Raw genomic sequence first — 23521 nt, 5'->3', positions numbered from 1 at the left:
AAGTGATTTGAAAGTGTATGACTTCCTACAAAACATTGTAGGTCTTCTGAACCTCATGTTGATTACTGTCCGTTACTGTGAGTTATGACAAAAACAAAGAACCCCTTTTTACTCACTTCATGCATCTTGGGTAGACTAAACCATCACGGGAGGTGGTTAAAGACGCATAATAGCCAAGACGCATGCATAAGCTTTACTCCGCCAAAGTAAAGTAAGTTAGTAAGCAGTCCATAAAAAAAACTATATTACACAACATAGGGTCTGCCACTGTGGTAATGGCAGCTTTAATTGTACTAGAATTACCCTGAAATTAGCTGTGATTCTCCCTTTTGCGTAAAAGCAGTTCCAGTGATTTACAAAGGTGAGCCGCGTTTATCTGTTCCCTGGCCAGCTCAACATTATTATGTATTAGTGAGGGCGTGGCGTGACTCAGACTTCATGAAGACGATAAAAGTTTTATCTTGCATGCAGTCCATAAATGCAATTCATCCACTGTGTGTTTGTGTTAGTTTATGGATAGTTATTAGCTTGCAAGCTGTTAACTGATAAAGTGCAAACGATTACCCTGATTTGAAACCAAAGACTCAAATATAGACAATCAAGAAACAGAGAATGCACCCTTGATGACTTGTTTATCTATTTTTTGTGGCTAGACACATTTATTTCATAAAATTTTAAATCTTTATTCATTAACGTTTTTTCTTTTAAATGTTTTACTTTTTAACAAATGTCAGTAAATTCCCAGTAATACTCTCATGCCTTAGTCATCAGCAAGTTTCTTTAAAATGACAATATTGGCCGAGATATATTATCAAGATGAACGCCATGTTCCCATTGTGCTACTAGAAGGTAGAAAGTCCAGAATACAAGGCACATCTGCAGCTACCCAGTGAACCTCGGCTCACCCTTTCCAGTTAAGATGTTGGGTTCGGAGGTCATGGCTCTGCAGTACTGTCTCCGGCAGATCTCCATCCAGCTCTCCTCGCTCTTTAAGTCTTTAGATAATGGCAGAAATGTACCGATCTCAGAGTCTGTATGGGAGAGAAAAAACCTATAGATAAAGAAATCACAATAATGCACCTTGACCATGGTGACTACATCAATGTTCCTCTTACCCTGTGAGTCATGGTGGATCTGTGGTGGGTCCAAAGTGTAGCAGTCAGGTGGAGGATAGCTTGAAAACATGGGCCAGGGGTAAGGATCTTCCCCCTGAAATAAGCAGATAAATAAATATGATTGACCATGTTGGACACCTCATTACACCCTAATGCAATTATTACAAATAACATAAAAGATTACTCATGTTTGCATTGTTGTCTTTGATTTGTTTTTGCACCACTCTGAGTAGATAAATGCTTTGGCTGTTTATGAGTTTGCTGGGCTATTGATGTGTCATTATGTTGGATTGTTAGTATTGGTTTGTAATTTAAAAACATTTCAAACAGGGAAGGACAGTTAAACAGTTACTTGTAGATCAATTAATTAAGGAGTAATCGTTTAGCACAGAGCTGGCAGCTGTTATCAAATGTGTATGCCGTTTCATTTGTTTTCTCCTTTCTATCTTTATTTTTCATTCTCCCTCCCTTCCTTCCTTTGTAGCCCACGGCCATTTAGTCAAGCATTCATTACGCTTGTCATATCTTTGTAAAAAGTACTCCAACTACTGAGCTATAGCTCAACATGTGACTTGCCAAAATAGTGTGCTGTAAATGTTTATGGGGTTTAGAAAGCAGGTCTGTTTATCCAATTGTCTGTGCCCTCGGCTCATAATAATCCCTGCTGGTATTCGAGTCTGCCTCTCAGGTGATGTGCTGCTCTAACGACATTAGAAGGATATGCACAGAGCCCTGTATGGTGGTAAGTTGCTGATGATTGCATACAATCCTTATACAGCTTTAGAACTCTGCTGCTATTGTAGGTAGTAGTGTTGCATTCAACATGATTTGAGGTACTTAACTTTTGCCTTTTTTCCTAAAAGAGTATGTAAAAAAATATTCAAAGAATCACAAAATTAGACATTTTATTTAATCATTTAAATCTTCTACCTATCAATTATATCGTATATATTTGTATCTTCTCCCATTATGGTCCAAATGCTGTTTTTCCATAAACTATGTTATTTAGGTGGACAACAGTACAGTGTATACAACCAAATTCAAAGATACTTTGATACTACTGAAAGCCATCAGGATTATAAAACTGTAGGAAGTAAACAGCGGAGTGGCACCTACAATCTTGCACAGGACACAATGTGACTGTATGACATTTTTGGTCATAATGTTTACTAGTGAAGGCGCCCTTTTTGTGTATATCTAACTAATATAGACAAAAACTCTAACTAATTACTGCCTCACGGTTGGATACGTCTGCCAACCAGTTGAGATGCAGTTTACATCCATATTTTACCAAAATGTCATCATTTCATCCTATCAGACATTTGTGTGGAATTCATATAAATAGCAAATGAATTATTTATGTCCAAAAGCATGTTTTAGGAGGTCACAGTGACCTTGACCTTTGTCCACTAAATTCTAATAGTTCATCCTTGAGTCCAGGTGGACGTTTGTTCCCTGCAGGTGTTCCTGAGATATTGAATTCACAAAAATGGGACATAAGGACGGAAGGACACGGCCGTTGCCGACACGAAGGCATTAGAACATGACCATGTCTGTGGAGCCATCTCTGCATATTCTAGTCCCATGCAGCGGTACAAGAAATCTAACAGTTTAGCCATTTACAAATGTAATTGTTGAATTAATTATTTAAGATGTTTCTTATAGCATTCATTCGGTCTCCTTGTAGGCGGTAAATATTCTGACAGACACTTTCAAATGCCGGCATAGCCATTGTTTTTAACACAATGGCACTTCTCATTTCTCACCAAGAGTGGATTCATTTTCCTTGTTTCGTAAACTTCACACAAAATCAGCACTAATTTAACAGCTTTCTGGTCCCTGTAAAGGTGACAGGAGAGAAGACTAAAACAGACTTGTGAAACACAAAGGAAACACTCCCTAAACTAATTTACGCCTCTCCTCTTTTGAAGTCTCTCATATCCTTTCCTTGACCTCTTTATAATTTAGTTTTCCGTTAGCGTTCAGCATAACAAACAACTAAATATTTTAAATTTATCCCAAAACATGTTGAGTAAATAAATGTGCCGGCTGCAGACTTGTATCGATCAGTGGAGCTGTCCAAAGATGCCATCAGTAGTGAAGTGTTAATGTGTCTTCCCGAACAATACGAAGGAAAACGTCATTTTACCAAACGCTAAAAGTTAAGTGGAAAATGTGCCACCATTTACACGCGGCTGTCCAATCAGCGGCGATGGTAAATGTAGTCGATTGAAGCAATAAATGCCTGAGTGCGTGCTCTATTGACCAAGACAGTTGAGTCCACAGATCTTCCTGCATCTGGTGCCATAAGTTGCAACGGTGCCATAGTTGTAGGCATGGAAGAACGACCGGCTATTTCACCTCGTCTTTATCCGGGTAGCCAGGGGGTTCGCTCTAGAGGACGCTCAAAAACAGAACTTCCTAGTTCTCTTCCCTCGTATTGAAAACTAGCTTGATTTCCAACAGCAAAAATGGCATCCCAAAAATATGAGTTATGGACGAGGATACGTTTTAGCTGACATGAATATTCTGCCGCATTTATGAGAGCCAGAGTATACGGCTGAAGTACTGCAGCGTAGAGCGGCCTATAGGCTGCAAGCTGTGCAGGAGGATATGGCCGGCAGGGACACTGTGTCAGAAGCTTGCACATAAATCCTGCTACATGTAGGCACCGTCAGCACAGCTCCGCAAGCAGAAAACTCTGCTTTCTCGGTCAATACAGCACTCACTGAGGAATTTATTGCTTCAATTGACCACACTTACTGTCAACACTGATTGGGCATCCATGTATGTCGAATGTGGCGAATTTTCCCATCAAAAGTCTTTGGATACTGAAATGTCTACAAAATTACGGTTGACCTCAGCCTGACCTCTTGAAGGGCTCGAGGAGGAAGCTTTCTCTCAGACGGTCCTCCGACCACACCGACGCGAACCAGCACGTGATTCCTCTCCACTGATAAGTTGTCTATGATTAACTCCCTGAGAAGGTTTTTAAAAAAGGGGATTAGACAAAAATTGAAGTGTAAGAGGTACAAAAGAACAGAAGTAAACAAGAAAACTTACAATGGCCTCAGGCCCTAACGTATTAAACGTTCATGCACTGAGATTTGTGTGCTGCGGCATGTCAGCAAGATGACAGAATGAGAAATACATTTAAAGAAAAAGGACATTGGGCCTGTTGTAGAATATAATACATGTCCGTCTTATTCTACATTAAAATATTTTTGGTACACAAGGTCATGCTAATTGATATACCATCCAGTTCACTAACACGTCGAAACTTCCCCAACATATTGAACCTCGTATAACTTTCTTTGAAAAGTCTTCTAAAAGACTTTGTGCAGCGTTTGAAGCCTCTGGATGACTGTGTCATTACTGCTAGACAAGTAAGAAAAGAAAGAGGGAGGATTTCAATGCTTCGAATTTTAGATAAGATCATAGAATAGCCCAATTACAAAAGCACTTTAGGGTCGAAGGGTGCCAGCCTTGGTGGATAGTTCTTACAGCTGAAGCAATTTGGACTGGAATTTAATAATAAAGGAGACTATTTTCTTGCACAGTTCTCTTTCCAATGGCCTGTTTGCCACAAAATGTAATTTGCATACATTTATTTGTGGGAAAAAAAAGTCATATCACTCAAAGCTCAAACTGCCAGGGTCAAATAAATGTGAAGATTGCTTAGTAGTTCTGGTGATGGTGTGTGTTACTGATAGCTAAAAGGTCAAAGCACAAAAGAAGCATTAGGGAAAATGAGTGACAACAAAAAGTAGCGTATACAAATCAAAAAGTAAAGTAAAAAAAAAAAAAAAACACTGAACAGGAGTGAAGAGGAGGAAGAGAAGATGATGTCTGCGATGATAATGGGAGCATGAGGGGAAGAGAGGACACAGAAGGGAGATGGGAGAATAAATTAACAAGTTATCATTCTCCAGAAATTGAGCCAGGACTCAGACATGCAATGCGAGTTGGCATTTCAGGGCCATTTTCATTCATAACCAATAGCCACAGTTCTGCCAGACATTACCAAGCGAGAGGGTCTCTTGAACGTCCACTTTCAGAAAAGGCATTTTCACTGTCTTTTCCGTTCACAAGGCAAACAAACAAACAATTTATCATCCTGAGCATTGATTAAATTTGAAAGTGCTGCATCACGTCAGGATGATGAGACAGAGGAGCAAAAAGCCGTTTCTGAACGAGAGAGAGAGAATGAATGTGTGCAAGTTGAGTGTACTCAATGTGGAATCTATTGAAACGTCTAAATGTTTGAAATAAACTCCTTCTGTTCTTCTGGAGAAAGGTTAACTTTCTTAGAAAGCTATATGGGCAACTTCCAAGTACAGGAAGCATATTAAAGGAATCGTTTTGGGAAATACTCGTTCATTTTCTTGTTCTAGTTGGATGAGAAGATCAATATCAAGCTAAAGTCAGTGAGTTTAGAACAGACCTGACATAAGGATGTAGTATAGCCTCGCTCAGTATTAAGATTGGAGGAAGGAGAGTACAGCCAACCTGGCTCTGTCCAAACTTTAAACATATACCTACCAACACCTCTAAGGGGTGCAAGTGAACAACATGACAAGGTCTTGTCGTCACAGTGAGAATCCCGTTTTGTCTTCAAAGACCTTTTACAAATATGTAAATTGGTGAGCTTTAGAGGCGTTGGTTGGAGTCATTTTAACCTCCTTTAAGCAGGCTAGCCATTTCACTTTGCTTTCAGACTTTATGCTAGGCTAAGCTAACCGGCTCAGGCTTCATAGTTAATGCACAGACATGAGATTAATATCCATCCTTTCATCTCACTCTCGGAAGGAAAGCAAATTATTTCCCAAAATGTTGGAACTATTTCTTTAAGTGAGAAGAGAGACTTTCTTTATTTCTAGCTTTATTACATTAAATCTAATTATAATGCTGGTTTTATTCCATTTCTTTCCATTGTCAACTAATGACAAGATCAAAACCAATAAGGCACTTATTACTCACTTACTTTCTGACTTCTGTTACATCCAAAACTTCATAACTTCAATTATATCATTATGACAGAATTGTTTAAGTAATTGACAATAATACAACTTTCCAACCATTTATTTTTAACCATGCGCTTGTTTGGTTCATACCCATCGTCTGCGTCCAGCTCCGTGACGTTCTCCCTCTGACTCTTCAGCAGCATGGAGCAGATGTTGTACTGGCTCTCCAGCAGCAGAAAGGAGTCCAGGTTACAGCAGAGAACACTGAGCAGTCTGCAGCAACAGAAACAAAACAAAACAAAACATCAAAAATACAGAGAGAACTGCATTTACAGGCAGGTCACACAGCAATGTAGTAGCACTACTGTACAGCAGGGCAGAACCATGTCGACAAGGACCCCATTTGGACTTTGTTTGTCTATTTCCCCCGGTATTGTATGTCTGCAAGTGCTGGATCAGTCATCACAATTATTCACCAGCACAGCGTAGCCAATTGCAAGCTTTGTTAAATAGGAACCCCTTTGGGGAAAAGCTTCATGGTTCATTTTCAGTTGCTGGTAATGACACCAGGCTCAAGCAGCATTCTGGGACACTGCTTTAGCTCTGTGTATTATATGATTCAACGCCTGTAAAGAGGAAAACATCTTTTAAACTTCAGCATTATTGCTTGTCACAGTTTTATTAGTAACAATTTTTGGTGGAATAAAAATCCATGGGAACAAGGGTGGTAACCCATTTCCCAAAACATAAATTCCCATTCCACCACCTCCTCCCAGCAGCACCAGAGCTCATCTTAATTCAGACTGAATGAATTGCTTTGCAAAAAGACCCCATCGTGTGTGTGTCACTGGTGTGCAGCATTAAACAAAACAATCTAGTCAATTCTCATCTCGTCTACCTGCTCTGTTCTCTACCCCTTCAACTCATTTATCAAACTGGTCTTTTAAATATTAGTGTCCGGTTACTTTAAGTTTCAAACATAAGTTTGTCCCTTGTGAAAATAACTTCCCTGAGCTCAGAGGTTTATTTAGGAGCATTGCCTCTTAGGTTGTCTCCTGGCCTAAGAGTTCAGACTAAGGCTTTCACTGTAGTTGCTGTCAAAATACAGCACGTGTGCACTTCACTTACCATGGTTGCGCTTCACTCACATCATCGTCCTGTAACGTTACTTGACAGCATTGTTGTCTGTGTTAGCCAGCTTCTCAAAAATGGTCAACAAAGAGAATAAAAAAGGAAGCTAAACTGGACAGAAGATGAGAACGTTGTTCTCCTCGGTGAATACAATATGGTTAATATGATCAAAATATGTATAATAAAGATGTTGAAGGTAGACTGACAGTCAAATCTATACTCAAGTTGCCACAGAACTTTAAGTTTAAATTTTAAAGTTTAATATTTTCACATTTTGCAAAAATGTCTCATTTGCTTTCTTGCCAGGAAGTAGATGATCAGATTAACACCAGTCTCATACCTGTGAATTAAGTATGGAGGTAGAGCATAACCATAACAAGCCATTAGTCACTTAATAGACTGACAGAGCAGAGAGTCACGCATGTCTTTAAATTAGGAAGTATCTGTTTAGTATATTGTTACTTTGCACATGCGTAGTATGATATTACTGTATTTGTAGACAGTTTTACGTATGCGTCCAAGTTGATTTCCTGCATAATTAACAACTGCTAACAGTTATTTTTCACAATCAGGCTTAAAAAGACAACAAATGCCCAATGAAATTAACATAAATGTCACAGTTATTTTTACACCTTTAAAAAAAACACACTAGATTTCAACTAGTGTGTTTGTATACGTGTGTTCTTATACTGACATATAAGAGGTGGTGTTAAGCTCTGCATGCTGTTTAGTGTTAGTCCTTGTGAAACACATCTCTCCTTTTAAGCAGCTGCTTCATTTCCTGATGTGCTGGGCGGTTGCTTCGACTACTGTTTGACTGACAGCTCGACTCAGTCATTCTGACAGCAGCACAGCAAGAGGCTGAGAGTCTGTCAGACCTTCTGACCGATCACTGTTTGAAACTAAGAAATGGGGAACAAGGCCTGCTTCCAGTTAGTCTGCGATCTCACTGATGGGCTGCTCTTCAAGTCAAGTGGGGTGAAGACTGACTTTCCAATCAGATATCTTTTAAAATGATAAGCTGTTCTGAATAGCAATTCATTGGCAAACTCTTGAAAACAGCATTGGTAATTGTGTTGCCTGGAGGAGATTTCATTTGACCAATTATCATTTTCATAATCAATTAATATGCCAATTACTTTCTCTATTAATTGTTGAATCTACAAACCAGAAAATAGAAAAATAATCCATTACAACATTCCAAAACCCAACGATACTGATGTTACCGTCAGGCGAAAAGATTAACAAAAAACACTAAATATTGTATTCACATTCTTTGGTGAGTGTTTGGCTACTCCAACAGACACTTGTAGGTGTTTTTTGTGTTTGCCTCTAACTGGCCAAGCATGGTATGTGGCCAGCAAGGCATTATTGTAAACGATAGTTTTAAAATTGTGCCAAGGGAAACGCATGAAAAACTACAATCCATCTCATTTGGGAGTTGTTGACATTGTCACTTATCTTGTGTTGAAACACCTATCGATGACAGATGATTACTCCCAAGAGTAATCTGCTTGCCAGAATGATTGAAGATCAAGCTGCATGATTGACTTGTCATACCTGAGGTGAAATGCAATTAATCCAAAGAAAATCTCTGGAAATGTGGCCATAAGAAGCAATCACATTCTGTAAGTCTGTGAAAAATGGCAATTAGTGGTAAAATCAGTTTGCAAGTTCTGCTTCTATGAATCAAAAAGAGACAAATTGGTAACTGGACCGCTCTTTACGAATGAAAACAATCGCTTTAATGATCTATACATCATCAGGCAGCAGACTGAAAACCCCACAGGCATTGTATCTGCAAAGATCAATTAGGAGCTTCATTTGGGCCTTAACACTGCATGCACCCCCCCCCCCCCCCCCCCAACGACACCATGAAACGTTAGTACACTGTGGGGAGTTTTTTAATCTGTCACTACAGAGCCTAAAACAAATCTCTTCCACTTTGTTGTCCATCTTAGGGAGCTTTCACATCCGACTTGTTTTTCGACACAGAATAAAACTCTAAAATATTTATTGTCTTTTATTTATTAAGAATCTATTCTTATCGAGTTTACTTTGTCTCCGGAGGCGAGACAACTACAACTGAACTGAAATGAGGACGAGATAACGCTTTGACCTGCCACAGAGACTTGGCTTTAGTTCTATGACTAAATGCTTCAGGCGAAGCCGTATTTGTATCACGCGTTTCACCTTGACCCGAGACCATCTGGACCTTTCTGCAACACAAACTTCATCTTTGATTTGATTTGACTTTCGACACCTTTTATGCTCCAACTTTGTGCATATGAACAAGATTTCTTTGTGCGTGTGTCCTTCCTTGTCTCATTGCTGGTAAATTGTTGAAGTATACATGGTCATATTCATAATAATCTCTGTAGTGGAGACTTAATAAAATAAATCAAACCAGGTTTAAATGTGTGAAGCTCTGCACAAGCACGCATACTTGATGTGTTCAGAGCCGTCGATAGCAGAGAGAGAGAGACGTCTAAAGGCATCCAAACAATTCAGACGGGGAAAAAAAAGAGTGATGGTTGCCATGACAACAAAGAGGGCTGGTGGGATGTTTGCTCTCATCAGCTGGTGAAGATTAAGAAGGGCTGAAATAGTGGCTTCTGTTTTTTAGGAGGGGCTGCCCTTCAGGGGTGATCAGTGCACGTTTGCCCCACAGAAGTGATTTAAACCTGCGATGAATACGTTGCAGTGAAAATACATAACCCGTGAAGAAGTGACAAACTGCTGGAGTTTAAGTCCAAGGCTGGTTTCAAACTGCTTTGAGGTGAACTCTTACAAGAGCCAATTGTAGAAGAGGTCCAATTTCAATAGTTCAAACCAGCTCCTGAGGTTTCATTACGACGTCTGTTTCAAGGAGAGGGTTGGCAAAGCTCTCTATTTTGTTATGGCCGTGAAAAGAAACAATGAACCGATCCTACTAACAAGTGGCGTCTGTGTTTACAAAGCCGGATGTATTTTATTCCTCCGTGCCATAGAGCTCCGTTCTTGTCCAAAAACTATTAACAACACATCAGTGAGGTTCATGTTTGCACTGGGTGACACGTTCAATCAATACAGTGAACATGACGCCGTTTATTTTGAGTCTAGTCCAGAGAATGTGCATTAAATCTGCATCTGAAAATAGTACCCGACAAATGCACCATTGGCTCCCGTTTGATGTTTGCTAAAAACTACAGAGCCCAGCTGTTTTAGGGAAATTCTTTGCCACAATAGATATGTGGCCTGTTGTTAAAGATGTATGTCTTCAGTAGGAACCAATGGTCTTGCAGCTGAGTGCCAACAACGCCTCACAGAATATAGTCAACCTTCAGGACATATCCGAGTACTTTCTCCTAATTAAATATTCTTTATAAACATGGATCGGTTATCTGTTATTCATTATGCACCGTACGTGATCGATCAACACCTGAACAGACTGAGTCTACTGTGGTCATATCATTTGTTTGCATTGACTTTCAGGAGAAAACCGTGTAGACAGTCAGAGAAAATAAAATAAGGCAGCAAAACCAGTCAATTTACAATCAAACACTGTGATGGAATGACTTAACTTAAAAGGGCAATGTAAGAAAGGCATTAAGTACAACTGTTTGAAACGCAGTTTAGTATAGTAAGGAATGTAGTTGTTTACTGCAGAGCTTGAATGAACTTTACGCTGCAGGGGTCGCTGTTCTCCACTAAATACAAACTTGGCCAAAGCAAAACTGCAACAGTCTAAGCCACAAGGAAAAATGCTTTTATATGAACATCCAATACAAGATAAAAACTGCACCAGATCTACCTCATAATGCAATAGATGCATGTGTCAGGACAAGTTCACAGATGGACCACAGCTAGCTCTGCTTCCTGTGATGGTTCAGCTTCTTAAGTGTGTGAAAAACTGCTGCATATTTACTGGTCTTTGGTGAAGCATCCTATAAAACGATGACTTTAACAGGATGTCTCTCCGGCCGTCAGACAAGATAATACTCCCCCAAACTCTTGCGGTTGAGACATCAACCTGAGTCAGCATTTATTCACTATCTGTACATTTGACACTCGGTGAGTGTCTGTTAAAGGCCCTGAAAACATCTCAATCAGCCTCTTATCATGAGTGATGAGGTTATACACGACCACACGGTTTTGTATATTTCTACTGAAAGATTTGAACATGTGCTGTTTTCTGCCTGCTAGTCTGAAGTGGGCCGGTCTCAGTTAAACAATGGGGATTTAGCAATACTTGAATCATTTACAGCTGTGGAGTTTGCTGATGTTCCCAGGAAACTCTTAATCCTATCTGATCAAACCGCAGGCGCAGTGATAATAAAGCAGATAAGCCGAGTTTTAAAGCTTAGCCGTTAATAAATATTACCTCGGAAACTTTATCTGCGATTGTTTCTTGTTGTTTAGACGACAGCGTTTAATGATATGAAGAAAAACGTAAAGCGCATATAACCAATGTTGATACTTTTGCAGAAATGTATCATATGAAGATGTGAAAAGGTTTGCCTGTAGTGATAAAGCTCCAGAGAACTTTCACCTGAATCTCCCCTCGTCTTCACGTAGCTTTGTAGCGAGTGGTTTAGCTGTCAGTTCACTCTCACTGCTCTCATAATGTTGCTTTCAGTGAAAAAAGCTCCAACACACACTGTAATCTACCTGCTACACACTGTAATCTACCTGTTAGCAACTATTTTCTTATTCGTGAACAGTTTCATAACCCAACCGCCAGTCAGCTCACTTCATATTAACTATTGATTGTTAAATGGAAATGGTAAATTAACTGCTTCTATGTAGCACTTTTATCCAAAGCACTTCACAATTTGCCTCTCGATTACCTTTTCACACACACTTAAACTTTAATCGTCACATGCATACATGAAATGTAACCTCTGCATTTAACCCTTCCTAAGCATTTAGGAGCAGTGGGCTGCTGTAAGGGAGCAACTTGGTGTTGAGTGTCTCGCTCAAGGACACTTCGACAGACAGGAGGAGCCGGGGATCGAACCGACAACCTTGTGGTTTAAGGACGACCTGCTTGACCCCCTTGAGCCGCCCACACAATTAATATTGTGTTCATTAGAGATATTAATTACCCATTGTAACTGTATTTTCAATACCTGCCATGTGCCTTTACTGGCATTATGATATATATATAACACAACCTTTATATCCATTTCTATCTATCTTTAGAGTCCATCTTTTGCACTCTTCTGTTCTCTATATGCTTTTTAATTATACTTCTTCTTACATATTGTTTATTAATAAATTCAATGTCCTTGTGTGAATTAGCTGCTTTACTGATGCAATTCCCTCCACTGGAATCAGTAAAGCAACATCCCTACAGTATACCGGCTTGCCATATTCCTGCAGGCTGTGGATAATCACAAAATACAACGAAAACAGGCAGAACTCTGTTGAGGGTGGTGCTGTGTTAAGAAGACGCGTTGAAAGCAATGTTTTTGTTGAGTTCACATTGGTCATGTGGGTATGTATTGGAGCGCAGCACCCCCACAGAAACACTATAGTAGCAATACAATTGTATGTAAATATGGTGAATGGTCAAGTGACTGTGAACCCAATCGATCAACAACTTGGCAAAAGACATAAGCGCTGAATGACATTTTCCATTTATTTCACACTCGCTTATCACTGCACCATTTCCCATGTGAGCCGATGATGAATGAAACTGAAATCAAGCTGCGTGGAATCTTAAAAACATAGACTTTTGCTGTGTTCATGGCCAAACATTACCGCAGATTGACTCAGAAGTTGTTGGTTTCAGGAAATTATACCAATACCTCAAAATGAACACGATAGGCCTTGGCTTTACTGAAATGCTACATTTAGCACCCAGGCGGAGGCACACAGTGTAGGTTTGTCAGTGAATCCATCAGGCTGGATGTCAAATGAATAGAGCATCTTGTTCCTTTCACTTGGCTTCTGGATGTTAATAGGAGTGGGCTGACTGATGGCCACCGACTGAGCGAGTGAGTCAGCAAGGCTCCAAACAACTCAAAGCTATTGTGATGCAGAAAGCAATGCACAGCAGCCACCAGAGCATTGCACACACAGCCAAGACACATATGCACCCATGTATGTAAGAAAAAACATCATCTTGCACAAACTGCATTACGTCTCCCTCAAACACACTTTATTAAGCACATTGACCATTATAATAAACCTTAGTTTAAAGGCTACTGTAACCCTTTATGCTACAGTATGCAACTTACCACACAGGCATAATCAAATCCCTTTCAATTATTATCATTTTACAGTACAGTATTACAGTATTACCTTCAACTTGTACTGGGGCCTGACCACAAATTTTAACCTTAACATAAAACTGAAGATAACTTTTCTTTTTAGATGAATTTCTTTACCCCCTTAACACCCTTCTCACTTGCCATGATGTCTGGTCTTCATAAATATAGAACAACACACACACAAACACACGGCCCAGCTTATTTCTCTCTTATCCAGAGAAATCCTTTCATCAGCCTTTCAAAGCTGGGTAATCAAAGTATAAAGAACCGCATGTCAGTCTGCTATTGCCAGAGGCTGAAGTGTGTGCATGTGTGTGTGTGCATGCAGTCACCAGGTGCTAATCAGATCCCACGTGCCTCCCCACTGATACTAAGTAATATGGAAAAAAAATAATCAATCTCACCTCAGGCCGAATGTGTGAGACTGCTCATAGTGGAACAGGGAATGAATCTTTGCATCTGAATTCACAGCAATCAGCCTGTCAATCAGATCCTGTGGAGTAAAATGATAGTCTGTGAAAATAGAAACACAGCAGTTATGGTGCAAAAAAGAAAACTGTGGATGTTTACGGCGTGTAAGGTGAAAAAAATGTACGTCAGCCTCGGTGTATTGGGGGATTTAGGAGGAGGCCTTTGAGAGGTAAAACAAATGTGTGGGTGGTGGTTGAAGGCAAAATAAAAGGAGCAAACATGCCCTCAAATGGCTGAAAGAGGCATTGCATGAAGTCTGGACTACTACTGTGTGAAAAACACTCACAGGAATTGAGGTTGGCATCTCTCTCAGGGTGTATTCACTCTTGTTGGCTAGAGGCTGCCGGCCCAGGAGCTCCCACACCGATTGGGAAGAGGAGAGCAGGTTGACAAATGACAAGAAGGACTGGAGAGACAGAAAGTGAGACAGACAAAAAGACCATTAGAGGGTTAGAGAAAGCAGTAAGAAAAAAAAAAAAGAAGAGGGAAATTAGAACTCAGAACTCAGAATTGATCACAGCTGGGATCATTTTGAATTTATTTGAAACTGTTTTTGAGCAGTGATCGGGCTATCATAGGCTATTTTCATCAAGATCTAATCTACTTTTATTATACTTTCATCATAATTTGTGCTTATTGGGTGTGTGTAATGTTGTTTATTGGTTTTGAAAACTAGCTTATAAATACAGTGGCATTGGTGAAATGATTTGCATCCCAGTAACAGTTTACCGATAGATAATATTAAATGTAAATTAATATTTAAATATAAAAGTATAGTATAGTATAAAAGTTGATCTGAGGTCCAATCTTTCGTCTGCTCCTGCCTGTTTGAAGTGTGCATTACAGACTTCAATGTGTGTTGTTATCATCTGCCTGCTTGTGTTTTTAATCTATTCCAACACATAAATGAATCGAACACATTGAACAAAATTCTAAACTCACAAAGGGTGAAAATGCCCTCAATGCCACCACACAACTATGCATGCATCAGAGATAATTTGCCAAAGAGCCAGCTGTAATTAGTCCGTGCTACATAATTAGTTTGTTTAGGCATTAACATCATCTCACACATTTTAATTGCACATTTTTCTGCTTGGAACAGTTTGGGCTGAGATGGACTTGTAGGTCTGACTGCATGCATGTAACCTGGCAGCTGACCCACTGGTGAGGCTTTACAGTCACCAGTGGCAGGTCACAGTTCACACTTCACTGGCTGTCCGTATTCACTTGGCTAGTTTCGAAGAGAGAGAGAGAGAGAGACGACTTGGCTCCTGTTAGAGGCTAGCATCAGACAGACACATACACACATACACACAGACACACTTTAGGTTCAAATGAAAGTTTGATCCCGTCCTAAACAGAACCAAATCTAGGACATCCTTATGCAAGGAGGAATAATTCTCAAGGTTTGAAACACTTGTAAACTAGAAGTGAACTGCCCCCACAGTCCTGTTTGAGCTTGAGCTGAGACACGTAAGGTTACATTTTCAGTCAATTAATTCAGTTTTATCCTATTTCAGAACATACAGACTTGTATAAATTTAGACTTTCTCACACACTTACACACACACACAAACGCGTACACAATACCTTAAGGCAGCTCCCGTCTATGGGGTCCATGGGCGTGGGCTTGGGACGGACCACCCCAACATCTTCACTGCCGCACTCAAGAACAGACCACAGCTCTACTACCAGCGCCTGGACAAAACCTGCAACACATCACCAAGCCAGTAGTTATAATATGGATTTGTTTGATCACGTCTGTCTGGGTTAAATTTCTGATGCAGATTATCATCAAATTGGCATTTATATATTTATTACATGAATATAAAGTAATGAAACGGAAAGCGTCGCTATTTACTGAATTTAACTGATTGTTTCAAAATATAGTACAGCTGTTTCAAGGGTGGCTTCAACCGCAGGTGCTTTCCCCGAGCTCATTAATTTTCTGTCTCCATTACTAGCAGCCATGACGCAGGTAGCCTGAGGAACACCAATGTTCGCTGCTGCATCTCTTTGGCTTGTTTTTGGCAGTTTGTCATAAGCTTCAAGAAGACTACGTCTTTCATTGAGAGAGATTAGTTGTTTTTCCCGTCACAATCTCAATGTGCACGCAACACCAGCCTCAGGTATAGCCAGCTGGAAGCAGGCGGGTTGCTGCAAGGCAAAGTATTGATCCATATAAGCGGTTCATCATTGTCACCGTGATCAAGTGGTTTCCATTTTGTTACAATTTGACGATCCCAAATCTACAATCTAGTATTACACTTGCCTCCATCTGTGTCTAAGCCTCGTTACCACCTAACGTATGTACTTTATTTCTGGAATGTATTCGGATGTGATTTACTACGCTACTTGTAAAAGTGTTTTCGAACAAAGAAAGACATTGAAGTCTATTCCACATTTCTTGTCAGACTGCGTTAATCCTGACCGTTAACACCTCCCCTTGCTCTTTCTTCATCCACTTATCCCGTCACAAACTATTTGAAAAAGAAGTTGCTTCCTGGGCAGCTCTATGCCAACTGTGATACATTAGGGCTTGTATCCCAGGTTGTTTTTGTGTGCTGACAAAATGTTGGAAAGTGTTTGTTTGCACAAGTGAGTGCTTTAGTACCTGAACTGTGCAAAGCAGCCACCCCTGGAGCAGTTGCTGCCACCTGTGTCACCATCACCCCATATCCAAACTTCTCACACCGGCTCACCTACAGAAAACACACACACACAGAAATCCCATCATCCCCAAATATTTACTACATATCCATTACTCGATTATTATCAAAAATAAATGAGAAGTTTGGACAAGAAATCGATAATTGTGGCATTTTTGATTGAGTAAACAAACTCTGCTATGACACTGCTAGAATCCTGAAAAGGCACTTCATGATGTAGTTTAGCACACCGAGGAGAAATCTGATTGCAAATTGATTTTTGCGAGTGCAGGCCCTTCATTAATTACAACACAATGTCCCGACTAAAATAGACAAAATATCATTACATTACATAATCAAAGTGAAATGCCAAACGAGAGAAGCATTTACAAGAGTGCGTAAACAATGGCATTAAATGTAGCCCACGGGGGCTCCGTTAAGGTTTGCCCTAAGAATAATGGAAAATATGATGTACATAAGGCATATGTAGAGTCCAGAGATGAATAAATGCAGCATGTAACTGTCTCCAGGCTACTGGTGAATACTGAACAGTCGTCAGGAAATATGACTGTGGCCTTGAGGAGCAGCAGGAGCAACAAATGACCACATCTTCTGCAGAGTGAAATACGGATACTGACGACAGAATGACTAAAAGGCTTTAAAATGCATTATGTTCTGCGCGGGTAGGACATTATAGGAAACAGAAGCCTAGAAATACTGCATGCATGCATGCTGTACATTATATTATTATATCATTATTTATTCAAATGTACATATATCCATGTGTGTTAACAAATAAAACATCTATACAGTGTGATCTATTTCCATCAAGGGGTGTTTCTCCAAGCCAAACGGTGATTTTACATTTGAATTCAATAAAGATAAATGTACTTGATGCAACAGTCTGCGTGTGTGATGAATTTTTTTGTAATCCGGCATCCTGGCATCAGGGTTGGCTTACTGTAGCTCAAGTCAAAGTGGCACATTGATGTGATCAAGAAGGATTAAAAACCGAACCACTGCCGAAGTTAATTCTTTCAGGGCTTCCATAAAGGTGATGAAACAGTTTCATCAAACTATATCAGCATCAATGCTTATCAGTACTTCTGCAGTAAAGTCCCACTGTTTGATTGAAGGTGGCACAACAGTTATCTGGCTAACGTTTAACTGGATATCTACCAGCAGCGCTTTTACAACTAAATGATTCTGTCAACATCTGGAATACCTTACATCAGCTGGTGCAAAGTCAAGCACTTGTTGGATTGCAAGATGGGAAACTGGGTGGGGAAGGAAATTAGGAGTGGAGCTACCTCAATACCATAGTTGAGGTGCCCTTGAGCAAGCAGTTTCCCTCACTGCTCCACTGGGACTTTTCAGTGACTAAATGAAAAGCCCTAAAAACTAAATACATGCAAACTGGGTATTAGGGCTGTACTGAATGCTTTGAAGCTTCAAAACGTGACATTCAAATACTAAAATCAACATGCGCATGCTGCACAGCTTTTTTTGTTTTGCACGTTTACTCATTATTTTTGAACCCGGTATTTCTACACAGTTACAGTTTAAAATCAGACTACGCTAATCAGTGTTTCCCCTATATTCATTCTGCAGCAGCGTGTTTCACCGAGTTCGGGGCTAAGCCTCTTCACACGTGCACTGAGCGGATCAGAGGAGAGGCTCTGTGGCTGCATAAGACCGTTTCAAACTTGTGTGATCAAAACATTTCCAATAACTCTAGAGCGTTGTAAAGTCTAATTTTATTTTGAGCACTATTATTTTCTATGATGGAAAATTGCCAAATTGAAAATATCCAGTTCGTTGTACAGGGTTTGTTATTACCTGTAGTTTTTTTGTAAAGCGAGAGAACATGTAGGAGACGCATTCATTGATGGCTCCTGTCTGCTGGAGCAGCAGCAGCCCTTTAGGAGTTGCAGCAAAGTTCAGCAGGCTGTCCAACAACGTCTCCTCCCAGGTGAGCCTGTGCCAAAGTCAAAGAGAGAGAGAGAGAGAGAGAGAGAGTAAGCTGCAGTGCTATCTTTATAAGCTTACAAGGAAAACGAGCTCACTGTAGGAGCCTTTAAATTATGTATTACAAAAACAGTTTATATACAAAAACAATTATTCCAAATGAAGTTCTGATAATTATGTCTTTAAGTTGCTGGACAACGCGTTGGAAAAGCATCATTCTGTGTCTTTAAATGTCCAAAATCAGTCTCTGTAATAGCTGCATTATGACTAATCACTACTTTAATTCTAGGGGTCAGAATAAAGTATTTAAAATGGCCTCACATGTTCTGCAGCTCCTGGGTGGATGTTCCAGCGGTGGCTCCAGGTACCGGAGTTGGAACCCTTTCTGACAAGGAACTGGTCTAGAAATAAAGAAAGAAAATGTAAAGTGTATCTATAGTTACCTATTTCTTCTTAATTAAAGACTACAGATTGATAATGGACTATTTCTGGGTGCACGTAGGACATTTTGGAACTAAGTTGGATTTCACTTTACTCTGTAAATTGCTGTTGGTCTACATTCAGCCTTTGTCTTCTTCATATTCTATTTCTATAGATATTGTAATATCTATAATTGATCATTTAATCATAAAAATGACTATTTTTGCTAATTTCAGCTTGAAAGAATTATTCAAAATCTTAATGGAATAAACCTGTATTTTCAAAAACGCCTTCTGTATGTTCGTATTGTATGTTTATTTGCATCTTTTACAAACTAAATGAGGACACTATCAGACTGAACTTATCTCCTTTACTATTAACACTAAGAAAGTTAACAAATCCTCTAGCTAGAGTCTAGCACCATCTGACAACATTGGAAATCAGGGTCAAAGACGTCATTCTAATCAATCAAATCTTTAACTGTTTTTTACCCTGCAAACTCATTAAAATCACATGCCTCCCACAAACTTTTGGGGCCATGTTTGTGTCTTTTTAAAGTGGGTGGAATGAGGTCAACATTGTTATTACATTATGTAACACAATAAAAACAGATGTAGACTTTGATTTAAGACATCATAGACAGCGCAGTGTGTGCAGACTGATAATTAATATTTAACACACGCTGGAGGAAAGTTAGCAGGAAGTGAGCGAGAAAATGTTTTATACCGATTGTATACTGATGCCACAATGTCTCATAGAAGTACATTTTTGAAGTGAATGTAATGGAAAAAGGAGCGGTAATATGTGATGTGGGACTGTATGCCGTAAATACAGATACCTAGCTGACATTAATGATGTCTCCCACCTGTGAGAAGCAGTTTCACTACTTGTCTTTTCTCTGTTTCCTCTGTAGATGTATTGTCGCAGGAGTTATTTTTGGTTTTGGTTGCAGATTCGACTGTGTCTGTTTTGAGTTTTTGCATTTTCAGTTTTGTTTTTCAGTACAGACTAAAGGTATTCTGATGCATTATGAGGACAAAAGCAGTTTTCTAAAGATTAAATGGAGCAGATTACAATGGTTAGTTAATTCCCTCCATTTGCAAGCAGTGGTGGCATTTTCCTTCACGGCATTCATCAGGCAAATGAAACATGACAGCAGTATTCTAGCCAGTGAAACTAATCATTAGACATGGACACCCCTCCATTAGATAATCTAGAAATAAATGATTCAGATAGAACCTTTGTCTACCACCTTTTACAACGTTTTTATGGGGGGGGGGCATTAGTCAAGCAATGCTCTCAAAGAAAGGGTCTCATTCCTGGCATTTACAGAATCAGCCTGTAATAAACAATCAGCAACACCAATATTATCATGCTAAATACTTTTTTCTAATGCTAAACTGTTTTCAAATATGTTTAATAATTTGGTGTTTAATATGTTAATTGTTTTTGTTACATCAATTACTTTAAACTTTTAAATTATCAGGTGCATTTAAGAAGTCAAACCTAATACTTCCCCAATAACTAAGTGTTAGGTCTTTTATCAGGCTATTATTTAATCTGAGGGGAAATCTAAGTCACTGAGCATGAAGAATCTGAAAGTTTGAACAGTGTTATATTAAGGAATTAAGTGCAGCTACCTTTTTCCATGCAGCAGCTACAGCCTTGTGCAGGCCGTAGGGTCGGAGGACCTGCAAACCCTCACAGGTGTTGTATATCTGCCTACACACAAAGATAAAGGCTCCACACGATGTATGAGACGGGTCGGATTCACTTAGTGAGGACAGCTCCTTCTCCAGCAGCCTGAGAGTGAACCGTACAATGACATGAGCAGGAAAGGTTCTGCAGAGGAGAGGGGAAACAGACGAAGAGAAATACGTTGACGGGCGAAACTGTACGAGAATTTCATGTCTTTAATATGAGGTGCTTTGCTTAGCAAAATGTTTGGGGAGTGGCATGTTTTAAGTTCATTCCCTTCCTGTTTTGTAGTTGTTTTCTAAATGTCAAACACTTTCTAACGCTAGTAGTTGTAGTATTTCTATGTAACTGTAAGCAACTCATTTGTATTGCTTTTGTTTTCCCTGTCTCATTATACTTTTATATGCTCATTTTTACAACATATTTCTCAGAGGAGGAACATAAAATAATTAATGGCAGACTAGAGCACATTCGTCAAAACAGTTTGCACTCAGTGATTTCAGTCTTGGTGAATGTATTATTGCTAATTCACAACAACGAACTGCTGTTTCAGGTTGGACAGACTGTTCAGGGTCAACCAAGTATAACAAAATATTAAACTAACGTGGGGCCAGAGTGACCCCGAGTATCTTTAATAAATTACACTTTTTTTCTTTAGTTTTTGCTATAGTGGGACTGGAGTAGATCAAAGGTATAACCGCAGTGACACACCAGCATCCTTGGGTCTAATCCGCTCACTGTGCAGAGGATTTCTTATGCAAACGTAACTCTAGATTAAAGTCTTCTTGCCAAGTCAAAAAAAATGTAATTTATTTCATTAACGTCAAAGATCAGTGTATTTAACCCAATCGCACCATCTCACCTCTCACTGTGGGCTACGACTAGATTCTTCTCATATAAGAAGAGAGATAATCCTCTGTCAGTGTTTGCGATGCGAGCCAGAACGTCAGCGATGAGAGTCAGTGTTGCTGCTGGAGATTGTAACTTGGCCTACAAAGCGTAGAGAATAAACAGACAAATTTACCCAACTGCTTCAGAGACGAGTAGAATCACAAGTAATATGGTGTCGAGTTGGAGTCAAGCTTAAAAACATGGTTTGAGGTTGAGATGTACATCAGGGAAATATGATAAAGGCAGATGTTATGCATTTAATGTTGAGTTAGAGCTACTGTTTAGGGGGGAAAAAATCAAGTTAATGGACCGTAGAATGATGGCGAAAGGCCAAAGAATTTATTATGACTGAAGTTGCCAAATCATCTTTAAAACTGACCATTTAACAGCTGAGGTAAAAACTAAAAAGTAAGTATTGATTTTCTTTCTCGTTTTTAATCGTAGTAGGTTGTAAAAGTCCCTGGAACAGAATTTTGATTCCTAAAAAGCTACAGAGCAACATATTTGTGATATGAAAGGGTCCACGGCAACATGACAGGCTTGTCAAGGATCATTTGTAAAGTCATTACAATATATAAATGGCCTTTTTGTTATTCTAAACATGCAATGATATTGTGATGCAGTTAACCTGCTTATTGACACTAAAAACTTTCTGTATGCGTCTGTATTCATGAATCAATAATCTTGTTTGTGGTGTACATCTGCAAACCTATACGTGGTCTATTCTACTCACATCTTTATTAAAACAACTATGCTTCGTGCTTGTGTTTCACCTGCTGTCCATTGAGCAGAGCTATAACAGGAGCCAGCAGTGTCTCTATTACAGGGGTCTGGTGGAGACACTCTGCAGCACACTCGGTCCTCTCACACAGCATCCACAGCACCTCCATCACCAGACAGCTGGGCGACAGGGAGTCTGAACACACACATATTTAAATGAAGTACATGCATGTCGATATATCTTGCCATTTTTTTCCTTTAAAACTGACACTTAACACTTTGTCGTGCTTGTAGCCCATTTGTTGATATCCTGGGAATCAGATTTTGTCAAGACAGTTGTTTTGTCAGTTTTTCTAGACTGGACACATATTACATCAGTGTGAGTGTGTTTAAACTTGGATTGATGTATTTCGCTTGTATGTCCAGTATCAACCTGATATGATTCTATGGGGACAAAAAAGGTGAACTTAAAACCAAGCATTTACTGACAATACTTCACACTCCAATGATGGAAAATAACTGTGTACATTTACTCAAGTACTGTAACACAGCTCAACAGTGAGGCTCGCCGCTCCACATTGCCATTGTCTAACTACTCTGTAGTACGCAGTATTAAATGCAATATTAAAATGCTGCTTGCACATTAAGTAACTATAAAACAATATTATAGTATACATAATAATTTTACAATGTGAAAGAAGTCATTCTGCCTAATGAGTTATTTTATGTATTTTATATACTTTAAGTAGAGCAAGTATTAAGTTAAGTATACAACAGTTTTCCCTCCACTAACACACTCATAATTCTTTAAAACATTTTGGGAATATTCATCTTCACTTGATAGTGTGACAAAGTTAATGTATTGTTACTTAAATAAATTAAAATCTAAAACACATACTTAAATCCTGCCCGTCTCTCTGACATTATATTCTGTAGCATTGTGTTACTGTTTAGAATATCCTCTCACAACTGGTGTAGACGATCTTCAACGTTGTGCCGGTAAAATATTAAAATAAATCTACAACTTGCTCAGCGTGACTCTCTGCAGCAGCCAAAAGAGATGATCCTCATCTGACAAAGTCAAGGTAGGGGACACTATTGATCACTGGCAGGGAAACTGCTGCAGTGTAATTCAAGAGAATGAATGGGGCAATAAAGCAAGGTCTTCCAGGAGGCAACCACAGTGCCACATGACTCGGTACAAGGTTAAGAGATAAAAGATATGGTCTGAGGAATGC

The 23521-nt window shown here is 39.4% G+C and overlaps 1 protein-coding gene across 3 annotated transcripts in view; it reads right to left on the bottom strand.

The window, feature by feature from the left end:
- Positions 1-23521, bottom strand: part of tbc1d32 (TBC1 domain family, member 32) — a 61474-nt gene that overhangs the window by 27266 nt on the left and 10687 nt on the right. For all 3 annotated transcript variants that reach the window (XR_012951564.1, XM_076084345.1, XM_076084346.1), the window contains exons 15-27: positions 22337-22479; positions 21535-21662; positions 20615-20816; positions 18876-18955; positions 18426-18564; positions 16553-16640; positions 15529-15647; positions 14225-14344; positions 13872-13960; positions 6230-6352; positions 3986-4094; positions 1116-1209; positions 906-1031 (exon numbers count right to left, since the gene is read on the bottom strand). Coding sequence is in view for 2 of the 3 variants with exons in the window: in XM_076084345.1 (XP_075940460.1) it covers positions 906-1031; positions 1116-1209; positions 3986-4094; positions 6230-6352; positions 13872-13960; positions 14225-14344; positions 15529-15647; positions 16553-16640; positions 18426-18564; positions 18876-18955; positions 20615-20816; positions 21535-21662; positions 22337-22479 (1560 nt within the window). In the remaining variant the exon portion in view is untranslated. The remainder of the gene's footprint in view (positions 1-905; positions 1032-1115; positions 1210-3985; positions 4095-6229; positions 6353-13871; positions 13961-14224; positions 14345-15528; positions 15648-16552; positions 16641-18425; positions 18565-18875; positions 18956-20614; positions 20817-21534; positions 21663-22336; positions 22480-23521) is intronic.

Source organism: Anarhichas minor, unplaced genomic scaffold (assembly GCF_050575085.1).
Source record: "Anarhichas minor isolate MPS153535 unplaced genomic scaffold, ASM5057508v1 ptg000136l, whole genome shotgun sequence".
Classification (NCBI taxonomy): Eukaryota; Metazoa; Chordata; class Actinopteri; order Perciformes; family Anarhichadidae; genus Anarhichas; species Anarhichas minor.
The sequence above is the reverse complement of the archived record's forward strand: the minus strand, read 5'-3'. Positions and strand labels throughout refer to the sequence as shown.